Consider the following 17,386-nt stretch of genomic DNA (forward strand, 5'->3'; position numbering starts at 1 on the left):
AATATCATGAATATTTATATATTTATACATATAAATGAATAATTAAATGATAAATTGACAAATTTACATGGAAAATATTGAAATAACATTGAAAATATTGAAATATTGACAAATTTGGACAATTATCCCTTATCCAGGCAAAGCGGGTCCAACGGACCCGAGACGAAAATTCTTTTATCATAAACTGATAAAAAAAAATTTATTGAATTTTATGCATCACGGAATTTGTTTAGAAGTATGTTTACTTCAATATAGTTATGAGCTGTTCAAAATATTCATTATCATTTTTAAAATTATTGCGTCGAAATAATTTTTTCACGCAAAGGGACAACACGGGCCAGACGGACCTATTTGTATTTATACCTAAAGTCTAAATCTTTGTTAGAGAAGTTAATCTGGCAGTCAGGTAAAGTTTTTGAGTATTATCTAAACGACTTTTATGATTCCGGAAATCCAATAATAAAGTCTAAACGTGTGGCAAACAATGTTAACATCTCTATGATGTGAACATCAAAGAGATGCTTACAATAGATGTAATATCTATTCTAAATGAATTTCAAAAATTGATAATCATTCTTGGAATGCAATAATAGGTAGGTACCTATACATATTTTGAAATAAATAACGCATCTGCTATCAGTCGTTTGATATCGATGTTAGTGTTGACAACTAAACTCCTAAAATTATATTGAATTAAAGTGAAAGTAAATAGTGCGAATAAATGTCCCGAAAACTGATCTATGGTTTTTATTTGTATTTTTTTTAACCTAATACTTAATAATAATTTAATTTGTCATATCAATTTGTCATTCTAGTTGAGAATAAGTTAATCTTGTGGTTAGTCCCAACTAAAATAGTAAATTGATATGACAAAGTATTAATTTGTAAAAGTAAAATAATAATATTCTTCTGACTTATGCGTTTTATTCATTTTGTAAAGATTGTTTTTGTCGGTACTTTATACATGAGATGCTAATTACCATAATCTTTTCTCAGAAACGTTTTCACACAATAATGAAAGGCAACAACACCGTAATTTTTTCCAGGGTATGCAAACATCAACCTCTCTTTTCAAATAAAATGGCCTGGTAGATTTACAACAGTTTTTAACTGTTTATTAATTAAGTCTTTATTTGGCTCCAAATGTTTATTACTTGTGAATAAATATTTTTTCTATAAAAGTTTTCTTGCATTTCATTATTTTGTGCAAATCTTTCAGGTAGATCTTACCCTCGAGGTAGACCGCATACTACAGTAGCACCTTTTTTTAATCTAGACAATGTAAATTTAACTTTAATAAAAAATCAAAAAAGAATATTAGAAATATATGGGTAAACATGAATAGTACATTCAAGAACAGTGGTGGGCCCAACGGACCCGAGTTGCCAGGTTACGTAAGTAAAATGTGTTGCCCGGATAAGAGTTAACGATAAATTGTGAATAACTCAACAACCGGTTGAGTTATTCGAGAGTTGTAAACAGAGAGTTTAAAAAATTGAAAATACTAGTTAAGGGGCTCCATCAGCTCGTCATCAAGTTTTTTTCGGAAGTTCTGCGAACTTTTAACAGTGTGGCAACAGTGCGTCGGTAGTAATACAGTGACAGTGACACTTATTATCAAAAACCAAGGCAAAATTGTGATAACAATAGTTATTATTCTCATAGGCGCTCTAAATATTGCAAAGTCAGTCAAATTCGATTTCTTGTTATGGATAATCGATATTTAGTAATTTAAATGTGACAAGAAATCTAGGCATGGGATAAAAAAGTTTATTTGAAGAAAGTGTATGTTTTTGGTCTTCTTAATGGCGATACAGACTCGTTTTTATTGTACTACGAATATGTTTGCCAAATATCTTGAAAAAATATTCAAATTTAAAGCTGCAATCTTGGAACGCATTTTACGCTCGCTGATGTTGCCTTTTAAAAAAAAATTCTCAACTAAAATTAAAAAAAATAAAGTCGTAGGCTCTTGTTTGTAGAGTGTATGACCACCTCTATTATTATTGACAGCTCGACATCGATCTGGCATATGTACTTCTTATTAAAATTTCAATATCGTCTTGCTCAATTTGTTGCGATTGCTCTTGCATACAGTTTAGCAGCTGTTTCCTTCCCAGCAAACTTATACAGGTGGGAAATTTAGCGATAAAAACCTATAAATTTACATTATATTTATTGTTTCCCATCTTTTAGACGTATCAGAGGAGTATGTCAACTAAAACTGTCACTGTCACAGTGGCAGTTGCCAAACTCGTCCGATACGTCTAAAGGTGGGCAGCAATAAATATAATATAAATTTATATATTTTTATCGCTAAATTTTACACCTCCACTAGTTTCATTCCTTTTTACGTCACAACTTAATATGTTTTCCACTTTTGCGTTATTCTGCCGGTTATTAATGCGCTCTAGCGCTAAAATATAGCAGGATATCAAAAAATCGATAGGAGTAATAAGTACTTATAGTCTGGGCTGATTATCGGAGAATAGGCCATTTTTGGGAAAAGTTATTTACCAGCAATTTCATTGCTGGAATCGAAGCTTATGATTATATATATTAATAATATGGTTATGCAAAGTCCGCAGATAGTGTGCTACTCTTTTTATTAACAAAATGGCGCCCCCAAATCGTGTTTTTTTCAATTTTTGGTCCATAAATCCGAACATTTTTTAACTTTACACCAAAAAAACACACTAATAAAAATTCACGCAAATTAAATTCTGCATAAAGGCATGTTTTTCACGATATGCTCCGACGAAAATTTTCCTCGGAAAATGCGGGTTTTCCCAACAAAATCTTTAAATTTCAAATAAAGTTTTAGATAAGTAATTATCTACCAATAATTAAATAACTCGGTGACATGAAAGCTTTCTTGGTTTAAATTATAACTCCAGAAGCCGGTGAAAATTAATCGAATATTTTAGCAACAATTCAATTGTTAATTATAGTATATTAAGTATGGAGAACGGTAAGGGTTTTATACCGATCGAAGACAATTGTTTGGAGGAGGAGCGGCGCGACGAATCCAATTATTGTCTGAGATCGGTTACCCTTAACGTTCGACATGCTTATAACGTTTTTTGCACGACTGATACCATTATAAATTATAAAATTAAACATTTTCGTCATATTGACTAGTTCCATTCATTTTATCAAGATAGATACTTTGGTTGTTAGGTAGTAACTAGGGTGCGTAACAACAATGGAGAATTGAGTTTTTATTTAGTTGTCAATAATTTTAAGTACAATTTTGATTATTATAAATTAAAATATGAGCGAAAGTGAATTTGAAGAAATTGAACGGGCTTGGTAAGAAGGGTGTTCCGCAATTATTCCCGAAAAATCCAAAATCCGTTATCAAAATCCCTACCAAAGTTTTAAAAAATGGTGCGAAGGCAAGAATTTAAGAATAGAAGAGAAGACTCTATTGGCATATTTCGTTCAAAGACGTATTATGCAGTTGAAATCTCCTGGAAGCCTCTGGGCAGAATATTCAATGATTAAATCCACCGTTTTTCTTTATGATGGCATTAATATTTCCAAGTTTTCAACTTTGATCGCGTATTTAAAGAGAAAAAATGTTGAATACTACTAATGTATGCGATTCTGCAGGAGTTTCTGTTAGAAGTGAAACCACAGCCCAAACAAGTGGGATTTCATTAAATAATTTAACAAATTGTACCATAAGTTCCAATATTAATAAATAATTCGTTAGTTTTCTTTATTCTTTCAAAAAATAAATTAAAATTAAGGGATTTTTTAACTCGACGGTAAGTGAATTACTTACCGTCGAGTTGGAGTACTTACCGTCGAGTTGGATTACTTACCGTCGAGTTGCTAGTAAATGTCACCTACTGACGTAAAATCTGTCACGGTAAACAGTCAAAAATGATTAATCGTGCAAAAATAATATTTACGGTCGCAATAATAACCAAAATAATTATGAACACTGATCAAATTTTGAAATCTTATAAAGATGAGACGCCTATTTAATATTTTGTGGACAAAATATAAATTTTTAATTTTTTTGAATAATCTTTAAATGTTAAAAAATAGTTATAAACAAATTAACGTTTCTCAGAAAGTTTGTATTATATTCTAATTTTAAAAAATAGCTAAAATGCGTATTTCAAAGATCTTGAAAATGAATGCTTTAAAACTTTTTTGGAGCCATTTGCAAAAAAGTTATGAAACAGCAAAATAAACATACGAATACTACGTTGTTTATATATTTTTTTAATTCTTTCAAAGCGTAAAAGTGAGTTTAAACTACAAGCTAATTACTTGCAAAAAATATCGATTATTAGTTCAAAGGTTATATTTTAATTAAAGATTATAAATATATTTTTTTGTAATTTACACGCGCGAAAGTAGACTAATACAATACCGTAGCTAAAATTTTCCGTAAAATTTACAGTAGTTAATAAATAAAATTATTTATTATAACCCGTCCACATACACAACTCGCGCGAGTTTAAAACGTGTCAGTCGCTTCGAGTGAACATTTTAGCTCCGGTTCTGTATCAAGCCTACTTTCGCGCTAAAAATAAAAAAAACATTTTTAATCTTTGATTAAAATATAACCATTGAACTAGTATTTGATATTTTTTGAGAGTAATTGGTTTGTTCCATAAACTCAGTTTTTAGCTTTGAAACAATTAAAACAAATTATAAACAACGGAGTAATCGTATGTTTATTTTGCTGTCTCATAACTTTTTTGCAAATGGTTGGAAAAAAATTTTTAAAGCATTCATTTTCAAGACCTTTGAAATACGCATTTTAATAATTTTTTAAAATTATAATATAATAAGCAATTTCTGAGAAATGTTAATTTGTTTATTTATAACTATATTTTTTAACATTTAAAGATTATCCAAAAAATAAAAAAATTATATTTTGTCGACAAAATATTAAATAGGCATCACATATTTATAATCTTTCTAAGTTTGATCAATGTCTCATGATTATTTTGGTTGTTATTGCGACTTTAAATTTTTAATTAACAATTGAATTGTTGCTAAAATATTCGTTTAATTTTCACCGGCTTCTGCAGTTATAATCTATACCAAGAAAGTTTTTATTTCTCCAAGTTATTTAATTATTGATAAACAATTACTTGGCCAAAAATTTTTTTTGAAAATTCGAGATTTTGTTGGGAAAACCCACATTTTCCGAGGAAAATTTTCGTCGGAGCAAATCGGCAAAAACATGCCTCTATGTAGAATTAAATTGGAATGAATTTTTATTTGAGTGTTTAGTGTTTTTGGTGTAAAGTTAAAATCTTCGGAGTTACAGACCAATAATTGAAAAAATCACGATTTGGGGGCGCTATTTTGTTAATAAAAAAAGTAGTACACTATCTGCGGACTTTCCATACCTATATTATTAATATATAGGATCATAATATTCGATTCCAGCAATAAAATTGCTGGTAAATAACCTTTATTTGTACTTTACTAATTAGACCAGCGTATTATAACTATTTTTTTTCAAAATTTAAAAATTATGCAAAAAACGAAAAATTAATATTTTGTCGATAAAATGTTAAATAAGCGTCTCATCTTTATAATCTTTATAAGTTTGATCAATGTATCATGATTATTTTGGTTATTATTGCGATCGTAAATTGCTAATTAACAATTGAATTGTGGCTAAAATATTCGTTTAATTTTCACCGGCTTCTGTAATTACAATTTATACCAAGAAAGATTTAATGTCACTAAGTTATTTAATTATTAATTAATAATTACTTACCTAAAACTTTATTTGAAAATTAGAGATTTTGTTGGGAAAACCCGCATTTTCCGAGGAAAATTTTCGTCGGAGAAAATCGGGAAAAACACATCTCTATGCAGAATTTAATTGCGGTGAATTTTTATTTGAGTGTTTTTGTTGTAAAGTTAAAATCTTTGGAGTTATAGAGCAATAATTGAAAAAAATACGATTTGTCGGCGTCATTTTGTTTATAAAAAAAGTAGCACACTATCTGCGGACTTTGCATACCTATATTATTAATATATAGGATCTTATAATTCGATTCCAGCAATAAAATTGCTGGTAAATAACTTTTCCATGAATTTTGCTAATTAGCCCAAAGTATTAAATAAAAAAGTAGGTTCTATCATACATGGGTAATAAGACTTTTCGTATTTAGCTATTAAGTAATACTTACAATCCGTATGGCGGTGCAAATGGATCTGCCTGCATCGTATCCATATAATTGCTGGTTAAACAAATAAATGCCGCGACGGTGAAACTTCTGATTTCCTTTAGCTGGTAATTGGTGAAGACATTAGAGTGCTCGAGAAAAAATCGGTCGCACCGTCGGCCTCGCTTGAACTGCTCTGTCAATATACAATTTGCCGTTGGACCCACCTTTGCACCAGACACGGGTCTTTCAAGTTGACATCCCACATATGCATCTACATCTTCTACCGATACGTACGATTCAATCAACCTTTCAATAGACTACAAAAGCAATAAACTATTTTATTGTTTGTAACACCAAAAATTATAATAAAGAATATTATGTGTTTTAATCGCACTATGAGTGCAATACTATCGTACTCAAAAAAAGTAAATGTGAAAATAATGAATGTTTTAATTTAGCTCAAATTTTTATCTTTTTTTACATCGACCATATTAATGATGGAATGGTATTGTGAATTAAAACAGCACAATAGGTATTTAGTCCATTAAAATATTACATTTTTTAAGCCATACCTTGCATTTGTTAGAGTCAATTTTATTTCTTTAATGTGTAGTGGGGATCAGTAGAAGCTTAAGTTTAAGTTTTTGGGGTCACCACCCTTGTCCCCCGGCCGCCATATTGGAAATGGGGTGCAAAGGAGTTTCGCACTATATCTCGTAAATTACTAACCCTACGGAAAATCCAATTAAACATAAAATGTAGCAAAATAAATTTTCTACAATTTTGTTTCTATTACTTTTTATCGTCAAGTGACCAAGAAAAAAGATATAAATAAAAATATGTAAAAAAATTTTAACAAGTTTCCTTTTGGAGGTTATAAATTTTTTTCAGTTCATTTTAAAATAAAATAATATTAAAGCAATTTTATAAAGGGTTTTTCAGCGAACAATTTTCACTATCAATTTGTTTAATTCTATTTATTTATATAGGTTTTACAGCGCACCAAACTTGACCAGATTCTCGAATGCTCATAGTGATACAATAAAAACAAAAGTTAGGCTTACTTTTCTATCTATATGTATTTTTTATTCATACAATTTATTATGATTTTAACATTTCTGTGCTATTATTAATCTGTTTTTTACCTTTCTCCCCACTATAAAACTTATAACCCTAAGCATATATAGAAAAGTCCCAAGAAGTTGTTTGAGGACAAATTCGCCGGTTCAGAAGAAGAATGACGCAACCGCAAAATGCAAAATTCTTAAGAAGAGCAAAAAACGTATTTTTGATATCAAAATCATAAATTATGATCAAAATTAGCCATTCACCTAGATATAAGCATTTTTTGGGGTGTGCCGTTTGTCTATGAAGTAACATAACTTTTTCCTATTGTATATTTTGACTTAAAATTTTCCAAAAAACTTCTTCATGATTTTTGTTTTATTGTTGTGTTGGTTACAATTATAAACTAAAAAGTTGTCACTCAACTTTTTTAAGTAAACATGAAAGTAACGAAATATGATGACATAATGTTTAAAAACTAACAACTCCTTTTTTATTGTGTTTAAACATTATGGGCAAGTTTCATTGTTATCTACATACCTCAAAGATGACACTGTAAAATTTTCAAAACGAAATATTTACAGCGACCAAAGATACAGCGAGGTAAATGTGAAAAATCATCAAAATTGATTTTCGACATTTTTGTTTGATTTTTTCCCAATTTAGAGATATGACGTCATCGTTCATTTTCTTAAATGGCAACACTGTCATTTTGATAGCTATTTTGATAGGGTGTGTAAAGTTATACACAACTGCAAAATTTCAAATTTGTATTCTCTACCATTTAGATGATAATAAAAAATAACAAAGTTATGAAAAAGAAGTAATCAACTAATAATTGAATTTAATTATTTCAATAAATTAAGCAAAAACTCATAATGTTGCCCTCAATTATTGTCAAATTGTCAATGGGCAACGTTATGAGCATTTGCTTAATTGAAATAAATAAATTCAATTATTATTTGATTACTTCTTGTTCTTCATAACTTTGTTATTTTTTATTATCTTGTAAATAGTAGGGAATAAAATTTTGAAATTTTTCAGATGTGTATAACTTTACACACGCTATCAAAATAGCTATCAAAATGATAGTGTTGCCATTTAAGAAAATCAACGATGACGTCATATCTCTAAATTGGAACACCCTGTATACATTATTATTATATGTCAAAAATGATAATTTGATATACTAATCGACGGGTCTGAGCATTTTTCAAAAAAACAGTTAGTATTTTAATTATTGAATATATTCCAAATTACAGATATAACTTTGTTATTTTCTATTATCTTGTAAATGGTAGAGAATAAAAATTTGATATTTTGCAGTTATGTATAACTTTACAAACCCTATCAAATTAGCTATCAAAATGACAGTGTTGGCATTTAAGAAAATCGACGATGACGTCATATCTCTAAATTGGGACACCCTGTATACATTTTTATTGAATGTCAAAAAGGACAATTTGAAATACTAATCGACGGGTCTGAGCATTTTCCAAAAAAACAATTAGTATTTGAGATATTGAATTTATTCCACTTTACAGACTCTCTCTGTATATTAGATAGAAAAGTATTTTTTTTTATTGTATTCCTATGAGAATTCGATAATCTGGTCAAGATTGGAGCGCAGTAAAACCTAGATAATACATAAAATTAAACAACTTTGTAGTGAAAATTGTTCATTGAAAAATCCTCTACAAAATCGCTATGACGGTATTTTATTGTGAAATGAACGGAAAAAAATTATAACCTCCAAAAAAACTTATTACAAAATGTTCTCATATTTTTGTCTATAACTTTTTTGTTGGTCACTTGACGATAAAAAGTAATAGATATAAAATTGTAGAAAATTTAATTTGCTACATTTTATGTGTAATTAAATTTTCTGTAGGATTGCTGTTTAGGAGATACAGCGCGGAAGCCCTTTGCACCACTTTTTCCAATATGGCGGCCGGGGGACAAGGGTGCCGACCCCAAAAACTTGATCTTAAGCTTCTACTGAACCCCCCTACACATTAAAAAAATAAAATTGACTCCTCTAAGAAATGCAACCCTAAATGTAGCATTTCGATGGCCTAATTTAGTTTGACTCGTTTTAGTTAATGTTTTTAAAGTGATAATTAGAATGCACTGATAATAATATATTTGAGGTTAAGATAGTCTTGCACCGGAGTAATAATACGTATTTTAGCATATTTATATCATCAATTAAATCGTTAACATAATAAACTGGGATGCAAAACTAACCGGACACCTTCAAAATGGGTTATTTTTTATGTCTCGAATTTCCTAAACCTGTTGTCTTATTTAAGTGATTTTTTTAATATATTATAGCCTTATTTTTTTAAAATATGGCTCTCATAATGTTGTTGCTAAACAGGTAAATACCATTGTATACCGGGTGTACCAATCAAACTGTGTTTTTTTCTTAAAGTTCGCATCACATTGTGGAATATTCTAGCAATTATAAATTACTGAAATTAAAATCCAACTATAGCTTCATGTTTTTTTAACATTTTGTTTTTTGATTCACCTGCTTACATTAGGCCATAAGAAAGTTAGGTACTTTAAAACTAGGCTTGTTTTTACGGGTCACATTACCCGTATGTACGCCAATGGTTAATATTAAATTATTACTTCTATGTCAAAAAAATGTACAATAACTACGTCTTAAAACCCACCAAATTTAATTTGCATATCTCACAATCGAACAGGTCCATAGGGTAGTCAGAACCGCAAGAGACGCACTCGAGAACAAGAAATATTGTACAGCAGCCTTCCTGGATGTCTCCCGAGCCTTCGATAAGGTATGGCATAAAGGTCTAATATCAAAACTTAAAAGACAATTACCTCATCCAATCTGCATGCTCCTACAATCATACCTCACCGGCAGATCGTATCAGATAAAACTAGGGGATGCCCTCACTACTCTACATCCCATCCACTCTGGCGTACCCCAAGGAAGTGTCCTTGGACCCACACTGTATCTCCTGTTCACAGCAGATATACCAACTTCAGATTGTACAACAAATGCAACATATGCTGATGACACTGTCCTAATGGCTTGCCACTAAAATCCGATCCTAACTTCACAGATACTACAAAGTCACTTAAGTAGACTTGAAATATGGTTTAAACTGTGGAGAGTCAAAGTTAATAGCTCCAAGTCAACACACATTACGTTTACACTAAGGAAGGGGATCAATCCAGCTGCAACCTTCAACAACACACCACTGCCAATAGTCAAATACTTGGCAAAAGCATATTTGGAACAAACGACTGCAACTGGGACTCTTTTATAGAAAGATGTGCTGGTTCATGAATCAAAAATCACGCCTAAGTCTAGACAATAAACTTCTGATCTACAAAAGTGTACTGAAACCCATCTGGACGTATGGCATCCAAATCTGGGGAACTGCCAGTGAAACAAATTTACTCAAGATACAGCGCTTTCAATCAAAAGTTCTAAGGCAACTGTGCCAAGCTCCTTGGTACATTTCCAACGATAATATACATAGGAATATCCAAGTCCAAACCGTCAAAGAAGAAATTGTTTCTCTGTGCTCCAAGTACCACAATAGACTACAGGTTCACCCAAACATATTGGTCACCAATCTCCTGACACCCCTACAGAACAAAAGACTAAAGGACAGACACTCTTGACCTCAACACTAACTAATCATTCCCACTTATTACTATTGTATTATTATTCAAATTAATTCAATTAATTTATTAATAACTGTACTAATTCAATCTTTATTGTACTCTTTTAAGTATTCACCACTGGGTGAATACTGACTGTGTCACACTCTTAACACTCATATGTATTGTTTATTATTTTTTTTATAAAATAGATTGCAATAAAATGGTTGTCAAAAAAAAGAAAAAAAAATATCTCAACCGTTCTTAAAGCAATAAATAAATCGTCAGTTTGTTAGAAACATGTCAACACCCTTTATCTCAGAAACGAAGCATTTGCGGACATAAGTTTTTCACGAAAAATGTCATTACCTTTTGAAATTTGCCATACTTTAAAAAACACCCTGTATTGATGAAAAACATGGCTAATTGTTAAAGTACCTAACTTTTTTATGGTCCATCATAAGGGAATGAATCAAAAAACAGAATTTTGAGAAAACATGAGGCTATAGTTGGGTTTTAATTTGAGTATTTTATAAATGCTAGTATGTTCAACAGGGTGATGCGATGCGAAGTTCGAGAAAAAAACACAGTTTCATTGGTACACCCTGTATACAATTAAAAGTTACCTGGTTAGCAACAATATTATTACAGCGATATTGTTAAAGAATAAGGCTATAATATATTAAAAAATCATTTAAATCGGACAAGAGGTTTGGGAAATTCGAGACATCAAAAATGACCCATTTTTAAGGTGCCCGGTTAATTTTGCACCCTAGTTAAGAATATACAAGTACAAAAATTGTGTTTCACTTATAACCTAAGCCTTTGCATGATTAGCTATTCAACATCGGAGTCATTACTTGCATTGGTAGAAATTGGGAGTGATTCATTTTGGTATCCTTTTTTGATTAAATTTTTCGGACATAGAGATAGTATTCCATCTTTTCTCCTTTTACTTATACCCAGATGTTCATTGTAGGCACTGTCAAGAACTAAATCTTTTATGCTGCATTCATATATTCGTCTATCGGATCGGTTAATTAAGATTTCTTTAAACGTGTCTGAGTCAAATATTGATTTATAAAAGTAGGCGAAGCAATAAAACACTAACATCGGATTTATCTCCGAAAAAAAAACAAGACGGATCTTAATATTTCTTTTTACATTCGATTCGTGAATGCGCCAGGAAACTTTGTGACCCAGAGCCATGATATAAAAAAGAATGTGTGTGTACTTTGTACGCACGTAATAGTCTAGGCGCCAAATAGAGGTCACCGTGTCATTTTCAATTCTGATGGACAAACTCAACGGTTTATTATGGATTTTTGGCTGCTGATTACGAATTTCGAGGGGGATTTCGATCCGAGTGGTCAAAAAATTGTTATAAACAATTTAGTTGTTTATAAATTGTTTATAAGGCTCTGACTCATAAACTAAAAAAGATACAAAAAAAATGTTTCAAATAAAATTTGTTTCTTAATAAAACACGAAGAAACAACCGTTTACTAAACTTAAATCCGACAATTAAAACTCAAGATATTGTAAAATGAGTGCACAATGCAAATTGCAAATTGCAAAATTAGTATATTTCGAAGCTTTATCGATCGTAACTCAGCTTCTACGCATGTAAATGAGCCTTATAAGGTGTCCTTTTAAAGCTTAATTAAGAGGCTTCCAAACAAAGTTTGTTAACTAAAAAGGGGTAGTTCCCTGGATTGGCTGTATACCTTATAGTTAAACAAACTGGAACATGAAGTAAAAACCACTTCTATGTAAAAGGTATATTTAATAAAAAATTTTAGAATCCCAATGGACTCAATAAAATGAGTTCATCAGAACGTTTTCAAACCTATCGGTCCATCATCAGTGAATTTGAATACTTGCAAAATAGCCCCAGAACCAAACAATGGTTGTGATTATAAATAAATCTACATTATGTTGAAATACATTTAAAATGGCTAAACGCCGATGTTCAGGGATTAAACCTCTGGGAACATGGTGAAACTCTACCCGAGGACCCAATCAACCATCTTCGGTCAACGATGACTATTGGTCAACGATGGTTGATTGGGTCCTCGGGTAGAGTTTCACCATGTTCCCAGAGGTTTAATCCCTGAACATCGGCGTTTAGCCATTTTAAATTTATTTCAACATAATGTAGATTTATTTATAATCACAACCATTGTTTGGTTCTGGGGCTATTTTGCAAGTATTCAAATTCACTGATGATGGACCGATAGGTTTGAAAACGTTCTGATGAACTCATTTTATTGAATCCATTGGGATTCTAAAAATTTTTATTAAATATACCTTTTACATAGAAGTGGTTTTTACTTCATGTTCCAGTTTGTTTAAAGTTTGTTAAATTATTTGATCTTCATTTGATTTAAAGTTATACCCGTTTGAAGTTATAATGTTCTTAAAAATATTGTACATTCATTTGTTTATAAGTGTTTCAAGCAAATTTGGGCTATAAACATTTATACTTTAATTAACAATAATGATAGAAAAACTCAAAAGAAACAATTTGAGCTTATGAAACTGTTTTATGAATAACTGAGATACCGTGAATCTCAGCTTTTTTACATCTGCATAAATTCTTCGAGCAATTTTTACATACACATGGTGGTACTAAATCTGATTTTGAAGGCATTAAAATTAAAACTTTTTGGGGCTTCAGAGTTTCATTATCTATAAGATATCCATATACAAGTGGATCAAGTTCTTTTGCAGAATCTTCGAGGCACGTTAATTGTGTGTACACCACATAAAATGCTCGTTTTATATGTATGTGGATTGAGTTTGATGTTGATGGCTTATCTTTAACAAGAGAAATGCCTCCTTCAACAAGAGAAAATAAGAGAAAAATCTTTACGAATATTTGCTGTTTCAATTATACTTGCACAACCGTTCTCAGTAGAAGACACTTTGATGTTGATATTTTTTTTGATATATAATACACAATTTATTATTAACTAAATTATTCATTATTGCAACAAATCAATATCACATTACACTATAAAGGGCCGGTTTTTCAGTGCTGGGTTAACCCAGATTTTTCGGTCACCGAAATTTTTATGGTTAATCAGTTTTTCAGTACTAGGTTATCGCTTAAACCCGTTTAAGTTGACCAAGATTTTAACCGATACTCGCTATCATAGGTGGTTTAACTCCGAATTTTCCGACAGACGTTTATATTTGCTGAAAGAAGAGGTTAGTTAAATTATGACATTTTGTGTTATCGCGGGAAATATTGTATTATGTATTATTATATTCTTGATTATATCTTCATCATCAGATGAAGAATCGGAACTTGAATGCATTAATCATTTTTGTAATGTTATGTTATTTGTTATTTATAAAATAGGTTATGAAATTCTATTTTGTTTATTTTTCTGTCAAAAATCTAAAGAATTGCACATCTTGGTTTAAAGCACTGAAAAACGATATAAGGGTTAAAATATTGGTTAAAATTTAAACTAGGTTAGCTAACCAAAATTTTAACCGCTCACTGAAAAACCGGGCCTAGAGACAATGACTTTGTTGTAACAAATAGACAGAATTGACAGTAGTATACTATATTATTGTAGACATTGATAGACATATTAAGAATAGTCAAGGCTTTCTGAGCAAAGTAGTGTAACACGAGATCAGTCGATCGGTATATTTACCATGATATTTATTACTTGACTGTGAGTTGATTTTGAGCCTCAGAGCGTGCTATTTTATTATCAATATCTTGGCCAAAAATAAACCTACGAACACTTTCCTAAACTCAAAATACACCTTCTTAGTTTTTCTATTATTAGTTTTAATTAAAGTATAAATGTTTATTGCTCAAATTTACTAAAAACCCTTATACAAAAATTAATGTACAAATTATTTAAGAAAATTATAACTTCAAACGAGTATAACTTTAGAACAAATAAAGATAAAGTAATTTGACAACTTTGTTTCGAAGTCTATTAATTAAGCTTTAAAATGAGATCACGAAAAGCTCATTTTACTGCGTAGAAGCCGAGTTACGATCGATAAAGCGTCGAAAAATTAATTGACTAATTGACTGTAAGCCGATCTTCCGCCTCATAGCGCGCCATTAAAATATCGACATCTTGGCCAAAAATAAACTTATGAACATTTTCATAACCTCAAATTGTTCCTTTTGAGTTTTTCTATCATTATTGTTCATTAAAGTATAAATGTTTATAGCTTAAATTTGCTTGAAACCCTTATAAACAAATGAACGAACAATATTTTTAAGAAAATTGTAAGTTCAAACGGGTATAACTTTAAAGCAAATGAAGATCAAGTAATTTAAAAAACTTTGTTTGGAAGCCTGTTAAGTAAGCTTTAAAACGACACCTTCTAAGGCCCATTTGCATGCGTAGAAGCCGCGGTATGATCGATAAAGCTTCGAAAAATACTTATTTTGCAATTTGCAATTTGCATTGTGCACTAATTTTACAATATCTTGAGTTCTAATTATTAGATTTAAGTTTTGTAAACGGTTGTTTCTTCGTTTTTTATTAAGGAACAAATTTTATTTGAAACATTTTTTTTATCTCTTTTAGTTTATGAGCCAGAGCGTTATAAACAGTTTATAAACAGTTAAATTGTTTATAATAATTTTTTGACCACTCGGATCGAAATCCCCCCTCGAAATTCCTAATCAGCAGCCAAAAATCCATAACAAACCGTTGAGTTTGTCCATCAGAATTGAATATGACACGGTGGCCCCTCTGGCGCCTAGACTATAAGAAGATATTCTTCTATTATATAATAGTTAATTTAAACGAAGTTAATATACTTAAAAGGTTATTTGTACTTATTTTATTTAAAAATCAAACTAACTTTTTTATCTACCACTTTCAAAAAAGAAGAATATCTTCAAAAATTATATAATAATATTCTTACAATCATAAAATCTATAAAAAAAATAAAAAAATAATAACTTGCTTGGGGCTTGAACCCACTTCACGTCTACCGCGCCGTACGAAAGGTGACGCCATTTCAAACTGCACCAAACTCTCGTAAAAGTCATGTGGGAATATACACAAACTAAACGTTTACACCATAAATTTGTATGAATTTAATAAAATTATTAGTTTGATTTGTGTCGAAATAAAATACAACAAAATATAGAGTAAGAAAAGATATATGAGATGAAGATTTGTAGAAAGTTTGTTCGTAATCAGATTATGTAAATTAAAGCATTGCCTACTAATTGGTAACTATATTATTTTGTTTACATTTTCCAAATAGATAGGTATTGAAACTATTAGGTATTTCCAACTGAAACATTTAGAATTACGTACCTGGGCTTTTCAAAACTATTTAAAAAGTCACAATAATTACAAATTTGATTTTATTTCTGTCCACACATCAATAAAAACTAATATTATACAATATTTTTGTTTACCGATAACCTCCATATTGAACAATTATTGACAGATCATTTCAAAATTTCAACACCCAATCAGAGCCCGTATAACAACTAATACCATACTGTCGGTGGGGGCATGCGCGCGAATCAATCAAATTTTACCCCCAATCGATTCGCCGCGAAAGAAGAATATCTTCAATAATAAAAAACTGCATACAAAAAATGCATTCTTAAAGTACATCTCAAACAGACAATAAAAAAAATCAAAACTCGTCATTTATCGGCAGAAATGAGTTCAATTTTGTTACTCGGGGGGTTTTTGAGGTCGCTGAAAACGAATATGACGTCGAAAGTGATCTCCAGAGTACCTGGTGTCCAGGATACCTACTGTTTACCTCGTCTTGTGTAGTTTTCGGCAAATTCATTAAAAAATTAGTCAAAAATCGTTACTTGGGGGGTTTTGGGGTCGTTGACGACGGATATGACATCGGAAGTGATTTCCGGAGTACCTGGTGCCCAGAGTACCTACTGTTTACCTCGTCTTTGGAGTTTTCGGCAAAGAATTTATTAAAAAATTAGTCTCCAGTCCTTTCTCTTCTGCCATTCGCCGTCTCGTGTTTTCATGGCTTCGTCCACTTCCTCCCTCTATGATCTTTGGGGTCTACCTCTTCTTCTCTTTCCTATTGGGCGCCAATGCAAAATATTTGATATTTATCTACCTTGTACGATCTGCTTTCTCACATGTCCATACCAGACTAAACGTTTTTCGTCGATGTCGCTGAGTATGTCCTACCGCCAATAGGGTGGTGCGAAAAAAGTCAAGTTGATAATCCCGTACCGCTATAGTGCGGAAAAGTTGCGATTGGTAATTACAAGAAAAACAAAATAAAAATTATTAAAATCGGACTTTTACTTCCGATCCCGCAACGGGCCTAAAGATTATGAAAAAAATGAAATTTTACCTTTTTTTCGGAAATTTTTATTAATCCTCCATGTACGTTTTATTTATCGCTACAGTAAAATTTATTTACAGTTTGCATGGTTGAGTAATAAAAACAACAGTTTTACGCCTCTAACAAATATCTTCCGATCCCGCAAGGTCAATCAAAATCTATAAAAATTTGAAATTTTCGATGATTTT

General features: G+C 30.9%; 1 protein-coding gene across 1 annotated transcript in view; it reads right to left on the reverse strand.

Moving 5' to 3' along the window:
- The window catches only part of LOC114336337 (peroxidase-like), a 167,622-nt gene that overhangs the window by 68,283 nt on the left and 81,953 nt on the right, over positions 1-17,386 (reverse strand). The window contains exon 8 of the mRNA XM_050663582.1: positions 6,177-6,472. Within this exon, the coding sequence (XP_050519539.1) occupies positions 6,177-6,472 (296 nt within the window). The remainder of the gene's footprint in view (positions 1-6,176; positions 6,473-17,386) is intronic.

This window comes from Diabrotica virgifera, chromosome 1 (genome assembly GCF_917563875.1).
Source record: "Diabrotica virgifera virgifera chromosome 1, PGI_DIABVI_V3a".
NCBI lineage: Eukaryota > Metazoa > Arthropoda > Insecta > Coleoptera > Chrysomelidae > Diabrotica > Diabrotica virgifera.